The sequence below is a fragment of the Salmo salar genome, chromosome ssa12 (genome assembly GCF_905237065.1).
Source record: "Salmo salar chromosome ssa12, Ssal_v3.1, whole genome shotgun sequence".
NCBI lineage: Eukaryota > Metazoa > Chordata > Actinopteri > Salmoniformes > Salmonidae > Salmo > Salmo salar.
In genome coordinates this window covers 84,019,433-84,036,802 of record NC_059453.1, presented here as the reverse complement: position 1 = coordinate 84,036,802, position 17,370 = coordinate 84,019,433, and the positions used below count along the sequence as shown (strand labels likewise).

At 44.9% G+C, this 17,370-nt stretch overlaps 2 protein-coding genes and 1 long non-coding RNA gene across 9 annotated transcripts in view; 1 reads left to right on the top strand and 2 right to left on the bottom strand.

Annotated features, from left to right (window-relative positions):
* Window positions 1-1,715: 1,715 nt before the first annotated feature.
* On the top strand, window positions 1,716-2,355 carry LOC106565965 (uncharacterized). Of its 2 annotated transcripts, none has more exons than XR_006758092.1 (3): window positions 1,716-1,921; window positions 2,022-2,138; window positions 2,305-2,355. It is a non-coding gene; the product is annotated as an uncharacterized lncRNA (long non-coding RNA). The 2 variants fall into 2 exon arrangements; XR_006758093.1 differs by lacking the exon at window positions 2,305-2,355 and adding an exon at window positions 2,179-2,252.
* Window positions 2,356-4,121: 1,766 nt separating this feature from the next.
* On the bottom strand, window positions 4,122-8,018 carry LOC106565966 (kazrin). The gene is made up of 7 exons (XM_045691864.1): window positions 7,723-8,018; window positions 7,317-7,435; window positions 6,957-7,188; window positions 5,530-5,631; window positions 5,146-5,312; window positions 4,905-5,016; window positions 4,122-4,729 (listed from the first exon to the last, which is right to left on the bottom strand). Exons 1-7 carry the CDS (start codon window positions 7,828-7,830, stop codon window positions 4,571-4,573), a joined length of 999 nt encoding a protein of 332 aa, XP_045547820.1. The 5' UTR covers window positions 7,831-8,018; the 3' UTR covers window positions 4,122-4,570.
* Window positions 8,019-9,539: 1,521 nt separating this feature from the next.
* The window catches only part of LOC106565964 (kazrin), a 402,794-nt gene continuing 394,963 nt past the window's right edge, over window positions 9,540-17,370 (bottom strand). For 3 of the 6 annotated variants that reach the window (XM_014133666.2, XM_045691862.1, XM_045691863.1), the window contains 5 exons: window positions 16,890-17,026; window positions 14,037-14,207; window positions 12,682-12,862; window positions 11,945-12,078; window positions 9,540-11,623 (listed from right to left, as the gene is read on the bottom strand). In XM_014133666.2, the coding sequence (XP_013989141.2) occupies window positions 11,450-11,623; window positions 11,945-12,078; window positions 12,682-12,862; window positions 14,037-14,207; window positions 16,890-17,026 (797 nt within the window). In that variant the 3' untranslated portion in view covers window positions 9,540-11,449. Of the gene's footprint in view, window positions 11,624-11,916; window positions 12,079-12,681; window positions 12,863-14,036; window positions 14,208-16,889; window positions 17,027-17,370 lie in introns of all 6 variants that reach the window. The other 3 variants (XM_045691860.1, XM_014133668.2, XM_045691861.1) reach the window with 3 other exon arrangements.

Here is a 17,370-nt window from a genome sequence, read left to right as displayed (position 1 = left end):
TGTCTTCCTCTGGTTCTATTCCCCCTCCAGCTGTTTGCATATAGAGACATGGCTGTGGAATGCAGTGGTGAAATATACTGCTGTACTGTTGTACGGTGTACAGCAGGGTGTCAAACTCATTCCATGGAGGTCCTAGTATCTGCGGGTTTTCGGTTTTTCATTTAAATGAAGAACTAGATGACCAGGTGAGGGGAGTTCTTTACTAATTAGTGACCTTAATTCATCAATCAAGTACAAGGGAAGAGCAAAAACCTGCAGACACTCGGCCCTCCATAGAATGAGATTGACACGTGCTATACATCTTGCTACAATCATGTGTGGTAAAGATAATTTAGTTATTGATAATAAAACAAAGATTTCCCTTGACATTCTGTCCTGTGAAGACATTCTAAACCATGGTATTATATAACTGTTCCTTTGTTTGAGGTCCTTCATTATCTGCAATGCAAAATGTACAAACATTTACAACAATGTAATCTCTGTGACACAGAGAGACATAGCTAAATCTTTACCTTCTAATGAATTGATTAGTAATATTGTAATACAGTATTTTCCCCATATTTACAGTGACACATGGAACTGAAGTGCTTTTATTGCTTTCAGTAAAGTTAAGAATATTTATGACAAACATATCAAACTGAAGTCTGTATTTCTATAACATTTTTTATCTTTAACTCTGCATTGTTGGAAACTGACCTGTAAGTCAGCATTTCACTGTTAGTCTACACCTGTTGTTTACCAAGCATGTGACAAATAACATTTGATTAGGTTTTTATCTGTACCTCTTAGCCACATTCGAGCTATTTGAACAAAGAGAAAGCTCTGCTCCACCACACCTAATTCTCTTCACGGCTGTTGTCTTTAATGCAAGGCCAGTTAGTTATCTCTCACAATATAGAATGTAATGATACACTTACACAGAACCCAGTGAATGACGGGTTCCAAAGAAAATGTTTCAAGTTCCAAGTAGTGGCAACTTTTGAACCAGGAAACCCAGGCATGCCAACATCAGACCCCTGAGATACAGGAAACCCAGGCATGCCAACATCAGACCCCTGCAGGGGAGGCAGGCCAGGCAGTGAGATACAGGAAACCCAGGCATGCCAACATCAGACCCCTGAGATACAGGAAACCCAGGCATGCCAACATCAGGCAGTGAGATACAAGAAACCCAGGCATGCCAACATCAGACCCCTGCAGGGGGAGGCAGGCCAGGCAGTGAGATACAGGAAACCTAGGCATGCCAACATCAGAACCCTGCGGGGGGAGTCAGGCCAGGCAGTGAGATACAGGAAACCCAGGCATGCCAACATCAGGCAGTGAGATACAGGAAACCCAGGCATGCCAACATCCGACCCCTGCAGGGGGAGGCAGGCCAGGCAGTGAGATACAGGAAACCCAGGCATGCCAACATCAGGCAGTGAGATACAGGAAACCCAGGCATGCCAACATCCGACCCCTGCAGGGGGAGGCAGGCCAGGCAGTGAGATACAGGAAACCCAGGCATGCCAACATCAGAACCCTGCAGGGGGAGGCAGGCCAGGTAGTGAGATACAGGAAACCCAGGCATGCCAACATCAGACTCCTGCAGGGGGACACAGGCCAGGCAGTGAGATACAGGAAACCCAGGCATGCCAACATCAGACCCCTGCAGGGGGAGGCAGGCCAGGCAGTGAGATACAGGAAACCCAGGCATGCTAACATCAGACCCCTGCAGGGGGAGGCAGGCCAGGCAGTGAGATACAGGAAACCCAGGCATGCCAACATCAGACCCCTGCAGGGGGAGGCAGGCCAGGCAGTGAGATACAGGAAACCCAGGCATGCCAACATCAGACCCCTGCAGGGGGAGGCAGGCCAGGCAGTGAGATACAGGAAACCCAGGCATGCCAACATCAGACCCCTGCAGGGGGAGGCAGGCCAGGTAGTGAGATACAGGAAACCCAGGCATGCCAACATCAGGCAGTGAGATACAGGAAACCCAGGAATGCCAACATCAGACCCCTGCAGGGGAGGCAGGCCAGGCAGTGAGATACAGGAAACCCAGGCATGCCAACATCAGACCCCTGCAGGGGGAGGCAGGCCAGGCAGTGAGATACAGGAAACCCAGGCATGCCAACATCAGACCCCTGCAGGGGGAGGTAGGCCAGGCATGCCAACATCAGACTCCTGCAGGGGGAGGCAGGCCAGGCAGTGAGATACAGGAAACCCAAGCATGCCAACATCAGAACCCTGCAGGGGGAGGCAGGCCAGGCAGTGAGATACAGGAAACCCAGGCATGCCAACATCAGAACCCTGCAGGGGGAGGCAGGCCAGGTAGTGAGATACAGGAAACCCAGGCATGCCAACATCAGACCCCTGCAGGGGGAGGTAGGCCAGGCAGTGAGATACAGGAAACCCAGGCATGCCAACATCAGACTCCTGCAGGGGGACACAGGCCAGGCAGTGAGATACAGGAAACCCAGGCATGCCAACATCAGACCCCTGCAGGGGGGGGTAGGCCAGGCAGTGAGATACAGGAAACCCAGGCATGCCAACATCAGGCAGTGAGATACAGGAAACCCAGGCATGCCAACATCAGAACCCTGCAGGGGGAGGCAGGCCAGGCAGTGAGATACAGGAAACCCAGGCATGCCAACATCAGACCCCTGCAGGGGAGGCAGGCCAGGTAGTGAGATACAGGAAACCCAGGCATGCCAACATCAGACCCCTGCAGGGGAGGCAGGCCAGGTAGTGAGATACAGGAAACCCAGGCATGCCAACATCAGAACCCTGCAGGGGGAGGCAGGCCAGGCATGCCAACATCAGGCAGTGAGATACAGGAAACCCAGGCATGCCAACATCAGACCCCTGCAGGGGGAGTTAGGCCAGGCAGTGAGATACAGGAAACCCAGGCATGCCAACATCAGACCCCTGCAGGGGAGGCAGGCCAGGCAGTGAGATACAGGAAACCCAGGCATGCCAACATCAGAACCCTGCAGGGGGAGGTAGGCCAGGCATCCCAACATCAGGCAGTGAGATACAGGAAACCCAGGCATGCCAACATCAGACCCCTGCAGGGGGAGGTAGGCCAGGCAGTGAGATACAGGAAACCCAGGCATGCCAACATCAGGCAGTGAGATACAGGAAACCCAGGCATGCCAACATCAGATCCCTGCAGGGGGAGGCAGGCCAGGCAGTGAGATACAGGAAACCCAGGCATGCCAACATCAGACCCCTGCAGGGGGAGGCAGGCCAGGCAGTGAGATACAGGAAACCCAGGCATGCCAACATCAGACCCCTGCAGGGGGAGGCAGGCCAGGTAGTGAGATACAGGAAACCCAGGCATGCCAACATCAGAACCCTGCAGGGGAGGCAGGCCAGGCATGCCAACATCAGGCAGTGAGATACAGGAAACCCAGGCATGCCAACATCAGACCCCTGCAGGGGAGGCAGGCCAGGTAGTGAGATATAGGAAACCCAGGCATGCCAACATCAGACCCCTGCAGGGGAGGCAGGCCAGGTAGTGAGATACAGGAAACCCAGGCATGCCAACATCAGGCCCCTGCAGGGGAGGCAGGCCAGGCAGTGAGATACAGGAAACCCAGGCATGCCAACATCAGAACCCTGCAGGGGGAGGCAGGCCAGGCATGCCAACATCAGGCAGTGAGATACAGGAAACCCAGGCATGCCAACATCAGACCCCTGCAGGGGAGGCAGGCCAGGCAGTGAGATACAGGAAACCCAGGCATGCCAACATCAGACCCCTGCAGGGGAGGCAGGCCAGGTAGTGAGATACAGGAAACCCAGGCATGCCAACACCAGACCCCTGCAGGAGGAGGCAGGCCAGGCAGTGAGATACAGGAAACCCAGGCATGCCAACATCAGAACCCTGCAGGGGACACAGGCCAGGCAGTGAGATACAGGAAACCCAGGCATGCCAACATCAGACCCCTGCAGGGGGAGGCAGGCCAGGTAGTGAGATACAGGAAACCCAGGCATGCCAACATCAGGCAGTGAGATACAGGAAACCCAGGCATGGACATCAAAGAACCAGGACATCAGGCATAGGTCTTCTTTCCATGCGTCCTCCTCGCATGGCTACATTTTCATCAACATCAGGAACAGACAACATTCAGCCTCCATGGACTTGGGATGGTTTGTTTTAATGCCCAGAAGTGACTTTTTCCTTTACACGTCAATATTTTTGTGTTTGATATGCGGAAACACATTATTAGCGTAATGTTCCTTGATATATGTTACAACAGATGTGTTGATAAAGAAATGTTGTGATGTTCATTCTTAGAAAGGAAAGATGGCACCAGTGCTGCAATGTGGAATTTTGAATGTTACCACATTTTCATAGTTTTCCATATTCAAACATAAGGCATTACGTCCACTGATCTATTGACATTTACTGTAGAACAAAATAAAGAAAATGTCTCTAAAATTAAAATAGATTTTAATTCCAAATATTAAGATGAAAACTTAGACTGTCAACAAGCAGGTATTATGTTGATTCTGAGTCCAACCACCAGTATTCACCTCTGACTAAATGGAAACTGCATTGAAATCCTTGGTGGCTCTGCATAGTTTAGACATTGGTGATCTCAACACTGTTGTAGGTGTGCATGGGACTGCCCTTCGTCCTGGGCACAGCCTGCACCCGCGCCTCTCTGGGCAGAGATCCACAGCTGCCATGGTAACCAAGGCCCTGTCCAATGGCGGTCCTTGGGCTGAACCTTAGAGGACTCTGGGAAAATGAAAGGAAGAATGAGTCACAAAGCAAAACAGAGCTTTTACCCAGTGGAAAAATACAGCCTCAGTTTGAATATCCGCAGTACAAGTTTGAATAACTCCCATTTTTATAACATGTATTATTATGAGTCTTAATGAATGAAATTGTTATTAAAGTAGCTTCTTGCTACCTTGCCTGGTCTTCGTCTCATGGACACACTCTCGTCATTATAGCGGCAAACAGCAGAAGGTGATTGTGGTGGGGTTCGCGACGCGTCACAATCCTGCTCAACACTACTATGCCTGCAAGTAGTAGGAAGGAGGGGAGATTTAATTGAGCTCACTGCTGTAAACACTTCCTCAACAAAACATTCCACTTATTACTATTGCTAAGGAGCTTAAAACCATGAATGATAGAGCAAGACTAATCACCTGGCAGGGATGGCGAGAGCCTTCATCTCCTCATATAGGTGCCGATGGAGCATGTGTTTGTGGCTGGGGATTCCCAGGGCCCTGCCCATGGCATCTGCATCAAAGGAGGGGTCCAGAGCCAGCACAGCACCATGGACTCCCCTGCCATGGAGACTGTCAGCATACTCCTGGAGAGTGGGACATAGAAACAGAATGTTTAGCGAGACAGAGGTATTCCGATTTATTCAAGAACAACAATGGAAAACAAGCAACTTGTCTCAATTTTACTTATCCTCCCCTATCAGGATGTAAACAGAGTATACAACAGTATTGGTCCCAAAACGGAGACAGTCAGAACAGAATCCAGGTCTATTCTGATGTTTCTGTTGTAGGAGAAGGACACACTTTTAGGTCTATGTCTCTGATCCACTTCATGACTCTGTGGCAGGTCCAAACTACAGGGTCCTGGTGCTGGTGCTCACACTGGGCCCGGCGAGCCTGCAGCACCTGCACACCAACAACACACATACAGTACTGTTACTGTACAGTTACAGTACTGTTACTATACAGTTACAATACAGTACTGTTACTATACGGTTACAATACAGTACTGTTACTATACGGTTACAATACGGTACTGTTACTATACGGTTACATTACAGTACTGTTACTATACGGTTACAATACAGTACTGTTACTATAAGATTACAATACGGTACTGTTACTATACGGTTACAATACAGTACTGTTACTATACGGTTACAATAGGGTACTGTTACTATATGGTTACATTACAGTACTGTTACTATATGGTTACATTACAGTACTGTTACTATAGGGTTACAATATGCTACTGTTACTATAGGGTTACAATACGGTACTGTTACTGTAGGGTTACAATACGGTACTGTTACTGTATGGTTACAATACGGTACTGTTACTGTATGGTTACAATACACTATTGTTACTATATGATACTGTTACTATATAGTTACACTACGGTATTGTTACTATACGGTTATAATACGCTACAATTACTATACGGTTACAGTACTGTACTGTTACTATATGGTTACAATACGGTACTGTTACTATAGGGTTACAATACGGTACTGTTACTGTAGGGTTACAATACGGTACTGCTACTGTACGGTTACAATACACTATTGTTACTGTACGGTTATAATACGGTACTGTTACTATATGGTTACAATACGGTTTTGTTACTATACGGTTACAATACTGCACTGTTACTATAGGGTTACAATACTGTACTGTTACTATAGGGTTACAATACGGTACTGTTACTATACGGTTACAATACGGTACTGTTACTATATGGTCACAATACGGTACTGTTACTAAATGGTTACAATACTATACGGTTACAATACAGTACTGTTACTATAAGGTTACAGTACGCTACTGTTACTATACGGTTACAGTACACTACTGTTACTATATGGTTACAATACGTTATTGTTACTATACGGTTACAATACTGTACTGTTACTATAGGGTTACAATACGGTACTGTTACTATATGGTCACAATACGGTACTGTTAGTAAACGGTTACAATACTATACTGTTACTATATGGTTACAATACAGTACTGTTACTATATGGTTACAATACGTTATTGTTACTATACGGTTACAATACGTTATTGTTACTATACGGTTACAATACTGTACTGTTACTATAGGGTTACAATACTGTACTGTTGTTGTACGGTTACAATTCTAACCACAGCAACACAAGTACACAGTGAAGAGAGGCTGAGTGGTCACTCTAATGTCACAGTATTGGTAATATGACTACAGTTCTGACCTCTTTGTTGAAGTTGATCAGTTGCAGGAGCTGTATCGCCAGGAGCAGGCTGTTTTGGTGGGACTCTGTGGTGATGTTCAGGAGTCTCTCTAGGTCTTGTCGGCTGAGGGAGTTGAGCACCCGACCATCCACCAGTTGATTTTGGAAGGCTTGGGAATACTGTGGCAACCCGACGTCACTCAACCAAGATCTGGAAACCCAGTGATGGTCCATTTCTGCAGCCTTTGATAGCCTAAAAGTTTAGACGGTCACACTTAGTAATGTGTGTGTGTGTGTTGTATGTGTGTGTGTGTGTGTGTGTGTGTGTGTGTGTGTGTGTGTGTGTGTGTGTGTGTGTGTGTGTGTGTGTTTGTAGCTTACCCCTGGCCAGCCTCTGCCTCCCTGTAGTCCTCGATGGCAAGGCGTAGCTTCCTGCGGTGCATGGGCTTACTGATGCCCAGTCCCAGCTCCAGGTCCTCGTCTGTCAGCCCCAGCAGCACCTGTAACCAGGGGACACCCATCCAGAGCACTCTTATCAATATACACCTGCACTGAAAATCACTCTTACACTAAGACACACACACACATGCAAGCATGGACGAGGGAATACTACATTTAATGCAGATGCTATGAGGAAGGAAAGCATGCTGAAATTCCTGTTTTACTGGGAGGATGAGGGATTCTTAGAAATAATGTTACCATCGTTACAGGCTCTATAAAAACAAGTCCTGAAATTAGGCTTAAAGTGGATGTGTACTTGTTATAAGTTGAAGCGTAGAGGCCGTACCTTGCCACTTTTGACGTTTTCCGTGCAAGCACGGATATACATGGGCATTGCCATGACAACTTCCAGCCAGGCTTGTACTGCCCCTGCCTTCCACAGTGACATGGGCATGTTCCGAGTGAGCTCCGCCTGCTGGAGGCGGTCCAGCTGCTCCTCTCCATCTGATAGGCTATGCTGTTGTGTCGATAGGCTGGAGAGGCTGTCAGAGTCTGTCAGGATTGGTCAGGGGAAGTAGGAGTACAGGACAGGGGAGGGGTTTGGGGACAAAGGAATTGAGAGGCAAAAATGACTCATCCAACTCAAATTTAAAGGCCCAGTGCAGTCAAAATCAATTTCTTCTGTGTTTTATATCATATTGCACAACGGGTGATGATACTAACACTTTAAAAGTGTAAACACTTTTGACCAGTGTTATTTTCTGATGGTTGCTAGTTGAAAATACAATCTACACAGGACCTTCTTATCGGCAGGTTTGCATGGGCAAGAGTTTCGGCTTTCCATGGTGACAACACCATACGCTGAATTGGTTAATAAACAAATAACAAAGAGTTCCAAACCTCCCTGCCAATAACAGCTAGTTTTCCGTTTTCCCCTCCCCAAACAGACCACTCCCAGACAGTCCCAGCAAAATTATTGCTTTTAAAAATAGTCTCTTGCTAAAAAGATACTTTTGCCCATTTTAATGGAAATGTATTAAAGGTACTTAATTGTTACCCAGAAATGATTTGATATTGGAATAAAAACGGCTGCATTGGGCCTTTAACTGTAGAAAAGGGAGGAGGATATATTACTGTATATAGGATATTACTAACATCTCTCTGAAACATTGACATGGCTACAATATTTACCGTCTACTGAAACCTATTGGATTGTTTGGCAACTCATCAACCTGGAGTTATGTCCCCCGCAGCTAACATCAAATGTCATTTCATGACAGCAGTATTATCAATTGAATGACAGAGGGTCTCACACATGAGACAGCACCAAGAAAGCATAAAACAGCTTTGGGACTAGTACGAACAGTCAGTCACTGCTCTATGCAGCCATTAGATGGTGCCAGAGTAATTCACCACAGCAGAGTATTATTAAGGTCTCTATTATCTGACAGATGACTTATTAGATGCCATAATATGATGACATTACAGAATAACTTATCACACTACAAATAGGATATTACAGATTGAGAACAGGTGCCACATCTGGGCAGGTGACTCAAGCACTGACAAATCCAGGAAAACATTTTTAAATGATACAATGAAAACTATTAGTATGCATTTCATAAAGACAGAGACCTTTATTTAGTTCTAGTGTTCAGTGAATACTGTGTGAGTAGGGTTAAGGTTTGAATTTAAATGGTTGACTTTGAATGATCTTGTGGGGATGGAATGATTTTTTCCTCACTATAGGCAAATATTAGAGATTGAGACACATTAGAAATACATGGGTCACATTATTCATAAAACGAACTGCTGCTGTGAATTTACCACCTGTTTATCCAAGACTTAAACAAATAAGTAAGCTGCAAAATCCAGGAGGATTAGCGAGTGTGTCTTCTGCCTTGTTCACATGCTGAGAGTGAGGCCTACGTAAATACAATCTATGAATTTTTCAGTAGGTTTTCAAAAGACAGTGCAGGAGGTCATTTCCCTTCAGGAGTATAGTTTTATGAATGATCTCCACAGTGTGGAAACAAACACTTGGTAATTCACAGATGAGGAGTTATTTTTTTGGGAGGGAGGGATTCATGCCCCCTGAGAGGAAAAGAGACACCAAGACACAAGAACAGATTACACATGGAACAGAATAACACCACATAGTTATTTAGTTACTGCTTTCATTTTAAAATATGATTTTATTTGAATCATTTATCATATTCATTTTTTAAGATGTTAAAGTTCCTCATCCTCTGCCAACAGTTGAAGACAGGTCAGGTTATCTTACCCTTGAACTTACTTCTTGTTCTTTAAATAAAATACTTTGAAAGATTTACTCTTTTATGCAACATCTCCTAAATTACAAAACATGAAACAAATTATCATCATAATCACAAATGTAAGAAATTAGGAGGGTTGTATGGTAAAGAGCAAAACAAAAAGTGTCATTGCATCCAGAATGATGCAAGAGAATGAAAATGGGAACGGGTTATGTTTTGGAGGTTAGGGAATATGAGGATGCTTGAGGTTGTTCATTTTACTGCTAACTAATGGATTCCTAACCAAAGCAGCAGAGGTAATCATGCAGGGGTTTTACTGCACAGTCCTATGCTTACCGTTGGCACATTAGATAGTTGTCCATTTAAACTCAATAAGGACAAAAGCGATCTTACAAGGCAGTGACACACATCTACTCTGACTCTGTTTTGTTAAAGATTAAACTTGAACTTTTGGCACTTTAAAATGCTTTCAATCCGCATATCAGATACATTGATACATTTGTGTGTTTTCTACTTTTTTACTACCATTGTTTTTGGAACCTTATTTTGGTTTTCAGCTTTCAGTCTGAGAAATGCATATGGATCGATTCAACACATCTACAGGCCTGGCAGGGTACCATCATTCTTTAACAATTGATCCGATTGTAAAGGTCAGTGTCTATCAGAAACATTCAGCATGGGTAGAACAGAGCAGGAGGTCTACACAAACAAGCACATATCAATCCTCTACCGATCTAACATTCCTATATTCCTAAACATGTATCTATACAAAGCACACTATTCACATCAGACACTCTCGTACTCACAGCATCATCCTCTATAAGGCTATCCTTTTCGTCAATGCTGCCCAATGAGCTATTTAAATGTGTTGTTCCTCCCCTTTTATCCATTATGACAGAATAAGCAATAAGGCCTGCTCCCCCCAGCTGTAGCAGTTTCACTTGTTCTACACTACAGTGTCACAAACTCCTTACTGTTGCTGTACAGTGGGATGTTTCTGGTCCATTTTGTTAACCGGAATATCAAATGTCCTTCTGATTGTCATATTTTTATCATTTTCTTTCAGTTTCACTATAAGAAACATGGTTGTTCCATAGACTTGAATGTTGATCACTAAATGATACCACCGGTCCAGTGTTCTTCTGTTCGTGAATGTTGATCACTAAATGATACCACCGGTCCAGTGTTCTTCTGTTCGTGGATAACGTCATGGGTTATACTAGTGTGTTTATTCTCCATTCACAATGTGGAGGGTTACCCTCATTCATATCTTCATGAGAATATAAAGAATCGGCCAACTAAGACTGGGGATGGGAAAATTCCAAATAAAAAAGTATGATAAAAGCAACTATAAAATAAAACAGTTGTCAGACAAAAGACATTTACAAACAGTAGGTGCCGATTTACTACTATTAACATATTCACACCAGTCCTTCATGTCTCCAGTTATAAAAAACAAATATATATTAAGATAAATAAAAGATTACACAGCATGAACATGTCCACACATAATTATCTCATGTATATATTTATATGCATGTAAACATATATACATATGCATACATGTACATCTATAAATATATATTTAATTTACATACATACATTTTTGAGGATAATATACATTTTCTGGGGGCAGCAGTTGTCTCAGGTTTTTCTTGTGGGCACATACGGCAACACACCCGCACGCATGCACATGGTCAAACACACACACACGCACACGCGCACAGAGAGAGACAGAGACAGAGACAGACACGCACATCCGCATGCACACAACCACACATAAATCCACACACACCATCACCAGTCGGCATCCTCCTCTATGTAATAATCAGGGATGGATGTACCATCATACAGGCCCGGGTCCATTGACTTGCGCTGCTTTCCCCGAGCAAACACCCGGGACAGGGAGCCCAGACACATCTTCTCCTTCTTCTTAGTCTTACGCTTCTGGTCCTCCAGGTCCTCCATAGACTAGGCCAGGGAAGGAGAGGGCAGGAGGACGGAGAGAGGAAAGAGAGTGAAAAGGGCAGAGGGGAGTAGGACAGAGAGAGAGAGAGTGCAGAGGACAGACAGACATTCGGGTTAGTCAATGAAACAGGAGATTCTCACCCAAACGACTTGCAGATTCAATCACAGAACTACAATAACCAATACTGCAACAGAACCAAACCAACTGAAAGAGCAGGTAAAGACAGACAAACAGACAGACAGACGGAACAAAGAGGAGTAAAGGTACTTATAGAGAATTGCGGAGGTGTGATTACTTGGTCGGGGGTGACAGGCAGCTCTTACATTGCAGAGGGAGTGTGTCCGATGGCGGGGGGAGTTGATGTCACTGGGGGTGGACGACCGATCCCCGTCAGCTGCTGACGCATCCGAGATGGTAGAGGGCTGGCGGGAGTGACAGGGACTGACCCTGACCACCGCTGGAGAGGAGAGACACGCACATTAGTCACCTCACACTGAGCCACTGTAATGGTTGTGCTGTGTGTGTGTGTGGGAGAGAGTGGTCCTCTGTAGCTCAGTTGACAGAGCAACACCAGGTAGGTTCGGTTCCCACGAACAAATGTCAAATACTAAAAGTATTTGGTGTTAAATATACTTAAGTATCAAAAGTAAAAGTATAAACCATTTCAAATTCCTTGTATTAAGCAAAAGAGACGGCACCATTTTCTTTTTTTACGGATAGCCAGAGGCACACTCCAACACCCAGCCATCATTTACAAAGGAAGCATGTGTGTTTAGTGAGTCTACCAGATCAAAGCCAGTAGGGATGACCAGGGATGTTCTCTTGATCAGTGCATGAATTGGACCATTTTCCTGTCCTACTAAGCACTCAAAATGTAATGAGTTCTTTTGGGTGTCAAGGAAAATTTATGGAGTAAAATGTATATTATTTTCTTTTGGAAGGTAGTGAAGTAAAAGTAAAATTTGTCAAAAATATAAATAGTATAGTACAGATAACCCAAAAAACAACTTAAGTAATACTTTAAAGTATTTTTACTTAAGTACTTTACACCACTGCCTACCCTGGCGGTCCACAGTGTGTCCGTGGTAGAGTGTTTGTTGGCTCTGGCGGATGGCAGCGGTGAGGGGCAGGTCTCCCTGCATCGCCCACTCCTGACTGCCGTTCACCACCGGCTCTGAGGGCATGGCCAAGGACTGGCGCTTCGGCACGTCCTTAGTCAGCGTGGCCAGGGACTGTTTTGCCTGCCATAAATACACACACAAGGCGGTAAGATACAGTGGTACAGACACACGCACATACAGTACATGCTTAGAGGCATGTATGCACTGATGCACCATACACACATACACTGAGTGTACAAACACCTGCTCTTTCCATTACATAGACCTGCTTTTTGCTGCTCTTTCTATGACATAGACTGATCAGGTGAATCCAGGTGAAAGCTATGAAGCTATGAAAGCTATGATCCCTCATTGATGTCATGTTAAATCCACTTCAATCAGTGTAGGTGAAGGGGAGGAGACAGGTTAAAGAATAATTTAAGCCTTGAGACAATTGAGACATGGATTGTGTATGTGTGCCATTCAGAGGGGGAATGGGCAAGACAAAATATTTAAGTGCCTTTGAACGGGGTATGGTAGTAGGTGTCAGGCGCACTGGTTTGAGTAAAGAACTGTAACGCTGCTGGGTTTTTTACGCTCAACAGTTTCCCATGTGTATCAAGAATGGTCCACCACCCAAAGGACATCCAGCCAACATGACACAACTGTGGGAAGCATTGGAGTCAACATGGGCCAGCATCCATGTGGAACGCTTTCGACACCTTGTAGAGTTCATACCCTGGTGAATTGAGGCTGTTCTGAGGGCAACTGAATATTAGGAAGGTGTTCTTGTTTCGTACACTCAGTGTGTATACACATAGGAGCACTGCTACACCTATAGGTGTAGGCACATGTTTGGAATTGCAGGGTGTGTTGAAATGTGTGTGGGATTAGATGGGACAGATCATTCCATCAAGGTTAGCATAATTCTCTGGCTGTGAGCACTTGACAGAGACAGAGATATAGGCTATTCTAGCTCTGAGAAATCTTATCAGCTACTGCTGCTGTGTGTAGTGAGGAGTTAGAGGAGCCCCACAGAGGTGGTGGACTGGCTGGCTGTTGTTGGCTGACTGGTTGGCTGGCTGCTGTTGTCTGGCAGTGGAGAGGGATTAAGGACATGGACTGAATAATGAGTCCATCTGTCAGTCAGGCAAGACAACAGACTCTAAAGGGTACCTTAACAAGGCAGAAAATGCAGGAATTCCGATTCAGAGCAAAACCTGTGTGTGTCAGTGCATATTGGTGTGTGTGGGTGTGTACATGTGCTCGTGTGTGTGTGTGTATCAGTGTGCATGTGTGTGAGTGTACGTCTCACCATGGTGAGTTCAGCCTCCAGCTCTTTGATGCGGTTCTCCTTAATGTCCATGTGAGAGCGCAGGATGCAGGCCTGCTCTGTGGCCTCTTTGGTCTGCCTCTTCAGATCCCATTTCTCCCTCTCCAGCAGGTCCTTCTCCTTAGCCAGGGCCTTCACTGCATCCTCACTCTCCTACAGTACAGAACACAGATACGGTCAATCTTCACACTCCCAGCATTGCCTCAAACCAGTGTGTGAGCACATGACTGCTCAATGAAGCCCTGGTGTGTTAGTTATCCTATTTCAAACTATGTGGAGAGTATCTGGCTACTGTATAGTGGATGTAGTGTACATTTTGGTGCTGGTCGTAGTTGAGCGTAAATGTGTGGTTTTTGGGGGTATCTGTACTTTACTTCACTATTTATATTTTTTTAAACTTTTAATTCACTATATTCCTAATGAAAATAAATGTACTTTTTACTCCAAACATTTTTCCTGACACCCAAAAGTAATTGTGACATTTTGAATGCTTAGCAGGACAGGACAATGGTCAAATTCCCACACTTATCAAGAGAGTATCCCTGGTCATCCCTACTGCCTCTGATCTGGTGGACTCACTAAACACACATGCTTTGTTTGTAAATTATGTCTGAGTGTTGGAGTGTGCCCCTGGCTATCCGTAAATAAAAAAAAACAGAAAATTAAGTATATTTAAAACAAAATACTTTTAGACTTTTACTCAAGTAGTATTCTACTGGGTGACTTTTACTTGAGTCATTTTTTATTATGGTATCTTTACTTTCACTGAAGTATTACAATTGGCTACTTTTTCCACCGCTGCTGGTCGTAGTTGAGCGTAAATGTGAGTGTACCTTTCCGTGCTGTTCATAGTTGAGAGTAAATGTGAGTGTACCTTTCTGTGCTGTTCGTAGTTGAGCGTAAATGTGAGTGAACCTTTTTGTGCTGGTCGTAGTTGAGCGTAAATGTGAGTGAACCTTTCTGTGCTGGTCGTAGTTGAGCGTAAATGTGAGTGAACCTTTCCGTGCTGTTCATAGTTGAGAGTAAATGTGAGTGTACCTTTTTGTGCTGGTCGTAGTTGAGTGTAAATGTGAGTGTACCTTTCTGTGCTGGTCGTAGTTCAGCGTAAATGTGAGTGTACTTTTCTGTGCTGGTCGTAGTTGAGCGCACTGTACCTTTCTGTGCTGGTCATAGTTGAGAGTAAATGTGAGTGTACCTTTCGGTGCTGGTCGTAGTTGAGCGTAAATGTGAGTGTACCTTTCTGTGCTGGTCGTAGTTGAGCGTAAATGTGAGTGAACCTTTCTGTGCTGTTCATAGTTGAGGGTAAATGTGAGTGTACCTTTCTGTGCTGTTCGTAGTTGAGCGTAAATGTGAGTGTACCTTTCTGTGCTGGTCGTAGTTGAGCGTAAATGTGAATTAACCTTTCTGTGCTGTTCGTAGTTGAGCGTAAATTTGAGTGTACCTTTCTGTGCTGGTCGTAGTTGAGCGTAAATGTGAGTGAACCTTTCTGTGCTGGTCGTAGTTGAGCGTAAATGTGAGTGTACCTTGCTGTGCTGGTCGTAGTTGAGCGTAAATGTGAGTGTACCTTTCTGTGCTGTTCGTAGTTGAGCGTAAATGTGAGTGTACCTTTCTGTGCTGGTCGTAGTTGAGCGTAAATGTGAGTGAAACTTTCTGTGCTGGTCGTAGTTGAGCGTAAATGTGAGTGTACCTTTCTGTGCTGTTCGTAGTTGAGCGTAAATGTGAGTGTACCTTTCTGTGCTGGTCGTAGTTGAGCGTAAATGTGAGTGAACCTTTCTGTGCTGTTCATAGTTGAGAGTAAATGTGAGTGTACCTTTCTGTGCTGGTCGTAGTTGAGCGTAAATGTGAGTGTATCTTTCTGTGCTGTTCGTAGTTGAGCGTAAATTTGAGTGTACCTTTCTGTGCTGGTCGTAGTTGAGCGTAAATGTGAGTGAACCTTTCTGTGCTGGTCGTAGTTGAGCGTAAATGTGAGTGTACCTTTCGGTGCTGGTCATAGTTGAGCGTAAATGTGAGTGTACCTTTCGGTACTGGTCGTAGTTGAGCGTAAATGTGAGTGTACCTTTCGGTGCTGTTCGTAGTTGAGCGTAAATGTGAGTGTACCTTTCTGTGCTGTTCGTAGTTGAGCGTAAATGTGAGTGAACCTTTCTGTGCTGGTCGTAGTTGAGCGTAAATGTGAGTGTACCTTTCTGTGCTGTTCGTAGTTGAGCGTAAATGTGAGTGTACCTTTCTGTGCTGTTCGTAGTTGAGCGTAAATGTGAGTGTACCTTTCTGTGCTGGTCGTAGTTGAGCGTAAATGTGAGTGTACCTTTCTGTGCTGTTCGTAGTTGAGCGTAAATGTGAGTGTACCTTTCTGTGCTGGTCGTAGTTGAGCGTAAATGTGAGTGAACCTTTCTGTGCTGGTCGTAGTTGAGCGTAAATGTGAGTGTACCTTTCTGTGCTGTTCGTAGTTGAGCGTAAATGTGAGTGTACCTTTCTGTGCTGGTCGTAGTTGAGCGTAAATGTGAGTGAACCTTTCTGTGCTGTTCATAGTTGAGAGTAAATGTGAGTGTACCTTTCTGTGCTGGTCGTAGTTGAGCGTAAATGTGAGTGTACCTTTCTGTGCTGTTCGTAGTTGAGCGTAAATGTGAGTGTACCTTTCTGTGCTGGTCGTAGTTGAGCGTAAATGTGAGTGAACCTTTCTGTGCTGTTCATAGTTGAGAGTAAATGTGAGTGTACCTTTCTGTGCTGGTCGTAGTTGAGCGTAAATGTGAGTGTACCTTTCTGTGCTGGTCGTAGTTGAGAGTAAATGTGAGTGTACCTTTCGGTGCTGGTCGTAGTTGAGAGTAAATGTGAGTGTACCTTTCGGTGCTGGTCGTAGTTGCGTATGAAGTCTCGGAGCTGCTCCTCCCGGCTCTCCAGTGTGGTGTACAGCTGCTGCATCTGGTTCACCAGGTCTGCCTTCTCCACCTTCAGACGCTTACGGTCAGACTTCATAGCTGTGGGACACACACACACACACACACACACACACACACACACACACACACACACACACACACACACACACACACACACACACACACACACACACACACACACACACACACACACACACAAATCAGGACTAAAGGCTTTAACAGAAGGTTGGGTCAGAGATGCAGCTATATTGGATTACCACAAGATGACACTGTGGTTTATTGGAAAATCCTAGAAAGAGCAACATTGTTATCCCAAACAGTGGTGTAAAGTACTTAATTAAAAATACTTTAAAGTAGTACTTAAGTCGTTTTTTGGGGTATCTTTATTTTACTTTACTATTAATAGTTTTGACAACTTTGAC

What these genes read in the sequence shown, in the direction of transcription:
- LOC106565966 (XM_045691864.1), bottom strand. Translation starts at nt 7,830, where the DNA reads ATGCCCATGTCACTGTGGAAGGCAGGGGCAGTACAAGCCTGGCTGGAA. An exon ending in AAAACGTCAAAAGTGGCAAG is followed by an intron (nt 7,436 to 7,722) that starts GTACGGCCTCTA and finishes CCCTGGTTACAG; the next exon opens with GTGCTGCTGGGGCTGACAGA. An exon ending in TGAGACGAAGACCAGGCAAG is followed by an intron (nt 4,730 to 4,904) that starts GTAGCAAGAAGC and finishes TCATTTTCCCAG; the next exon opens with AGTCCTCTAAGGTTCAGCCC.